General features: G+C 41.4%; 1 protein-coding gene across 1 annotated transcript in view; it reads left to right on the forward strand.

The window, feature by feature from the left end:
- The window catches only part of tmod2 (tropomodulin 2), a gene marked incomplete in the record, with an annotated part of 28,916 nt that overhangs the window by 15,221 nt on the left and 11,556 nt on the right, over window positions 1-2,139 (forward strand). The window contains 1 exon segment of the mRNA XM_014026661.1: window positions 1,052-1,174. Within this exon segment, the coding sequence (XP_013882115.1) occupies window positions 1,052-1,174 (123 nt within the window).

The raw sequence follows: 2,139 nt of genomic DNA on the forward strand, positions 1-2,139 counted from the left end.
CATTTATGGTTTGATTTCTTTGTATGTATGGATCACTTGGGTTGTTACCAACATCTGGTGAAAATTTCATGTCATTAGCACCTCTAGTGATATATTTACTGAGAAAAATGGTGACGTGTTCAATACTTATTTTACCCGCTGTATATTTGTAACGTTTCTTAGCTTCTGTTGCGTTCAATAGAACTTATTAAAACAAATAAAACTACATCATTTCATCACTGTGAATTTCATTAAGACATTTCTTAAAGTTTAAAAATAACATTGGTAACAAAACTAAATGATTTTGTTAGAACGTGGTCTTTAACACGCTTAAACATGGAGAACAGTTCAGTCAGATGTTTGAACAAATCTTTACAAACTGAAGTCTCTGTTGTCTTTATGTTCTGCTGACAGTCAGCTCTAACATTAGTGATTCTTTAGTTTCTTTGGTTTTGATCCTGACAACTTATCAAAAGCTAACGTTAGCGCTGAACGTCAACCAAATGGATCAACTGATTGTGTCCTGATGTGACTTGTGTTGTGTGTTGTTGTGTTGTGGTTTGAGGCTGACTGTCTCTTGGCCTGGTTGTTTCTCTGGATGTGAAGTGCGGCTCTGAATGCTGCCTAACGACTGTGTTTACTGTTTACTGGCTTTCAGGAAGTGCCAGAGCCTCCACCAGGGACCAGCTGTGGGGAGGGAGGGGGTCCGCTCATAAAGCCTGTGTGCAGTCTGTGTGTCGTTGCCTCAGCAGCAGACTTTACATCAGCTCCAGTCTTTGTTCCAGGACTTCCTTGGTCCTCTTGTTTCAGTGCGGTGGTTGAAGTTAAGACTCACGGCTGCAGAGTTTCAGTTGGTGACTCTCATGTAAAACTGCCTGCATCATAACTGAGCTGAGGTTGGTTAGCTTGTGTAAAGCTCAGAGTATTGAGATCAATAAAAAGAACATTTTAATAAAATAAAAAGTACAGATATCTGTGTTCCTTTCTTCTCTCTGTAAATATGAAAGTATCTGAGTTTTTTCTTCTTTAAGTTTGCAGTTTGAATAAAACAGGTGTATTTTTTTCTTCACAGGTAAAGTTTTCACCCCGAAGCAGCAGCCAATAGAAACGCGTCAGGAGGAGGTCACAAAGCTGGACCCGGAGCTGGAGGAGGCTCTCTGCAGCGCCACAGACACAGAGCTGTGYGACCTCGCAGGTAAGAACCGTCCAGAACCCTGTGGAGTTAAAGAGTTAAACTCAGGGAGAGTGGAGCTGCGGTGTTAAAACAGAGCAGCAGCACACCTGGAGGAACATCTGGAGGGCTTCTCAGATGAAATCATCTGCCTGTGAGCCAGAGCCTCACTCTGCTGCTGGTGGAGTCTGCAGGAAGTCCTCCTGTCAGAGGACCTGACTCAACTAAACCAGCAAATATTATCAATCTTATTTTATATTCATTATTATAAAACATAAAGTGTCCAAACACCTGCTCCTGCTGGACTTTTAGTTTACTCCTCCATGTCACTGTCAGCTTCCTGTTCCAGGAATCGTTCGTTRTACCGCCCCCTAAGGGTTGGCAGGTGAAAATCCATATGTGTTTAAATAAATACACTCAGGTTCTCAGTACAGCTGAAGCACATGCTGCAGAATTATTCAGACATGTTGCTGGGTGGCAGTGACTTCACAGTGAGAAATGATGCTCTAAATGCTCTGGTGCAGATGAGGTATCATGAAACAATCCACATTTMGGCTGTGATCCATGTTGTGTTAATAAAAAGASTCATCATATAATGTGGAGGATTGAAGCAGCTGTGTSGAGGTGATCAACATRAACTACCTGCTGCAGAGCTGGTTTTATACGAGGAGACAGACGAAGCTTTCAGAGCTTCATGGTTTAGTTTCAGGTTGGGTCAAACATTTAGGATGAAAGAAGCTTTAAATGTCCTCTTGTTCCTGCTGGGTGAGGAGAGACTTCTGCTGTTTTCATTAGCCTATCATAACAATGCTAACGCTAACGAGCTAACCCCTGTTATTTCTATGTACTTGGATCTACTTATAATTTATTTAGCTTCTGTAAAACCAAATTATACAATCATCACCTGGTAGAAAGGTGAGGATTGTTTGTTTCCACCTCCTGGTTTTACATTGTTGATCCACTCTTGTCGTCTTTTTTTTCTGACTCAT

Source organism: Austrofundulus limnaeus, unplaced genomic scaffold (assembly GCF_001266775.1).
Source record: "Austrofundulus limnaeus strain Quisiro unplaced genomic scaffold, Austrofundulus_limnaeus-1.0 Scaffold578, whole genome shotgun sequence".
NCBI lineage: Eukaryota > Metazoa > Chordata > Actinopteri > Cyprinodontiformes > Rivulidae > Austrofundulus > Austrofundulus limnaeus.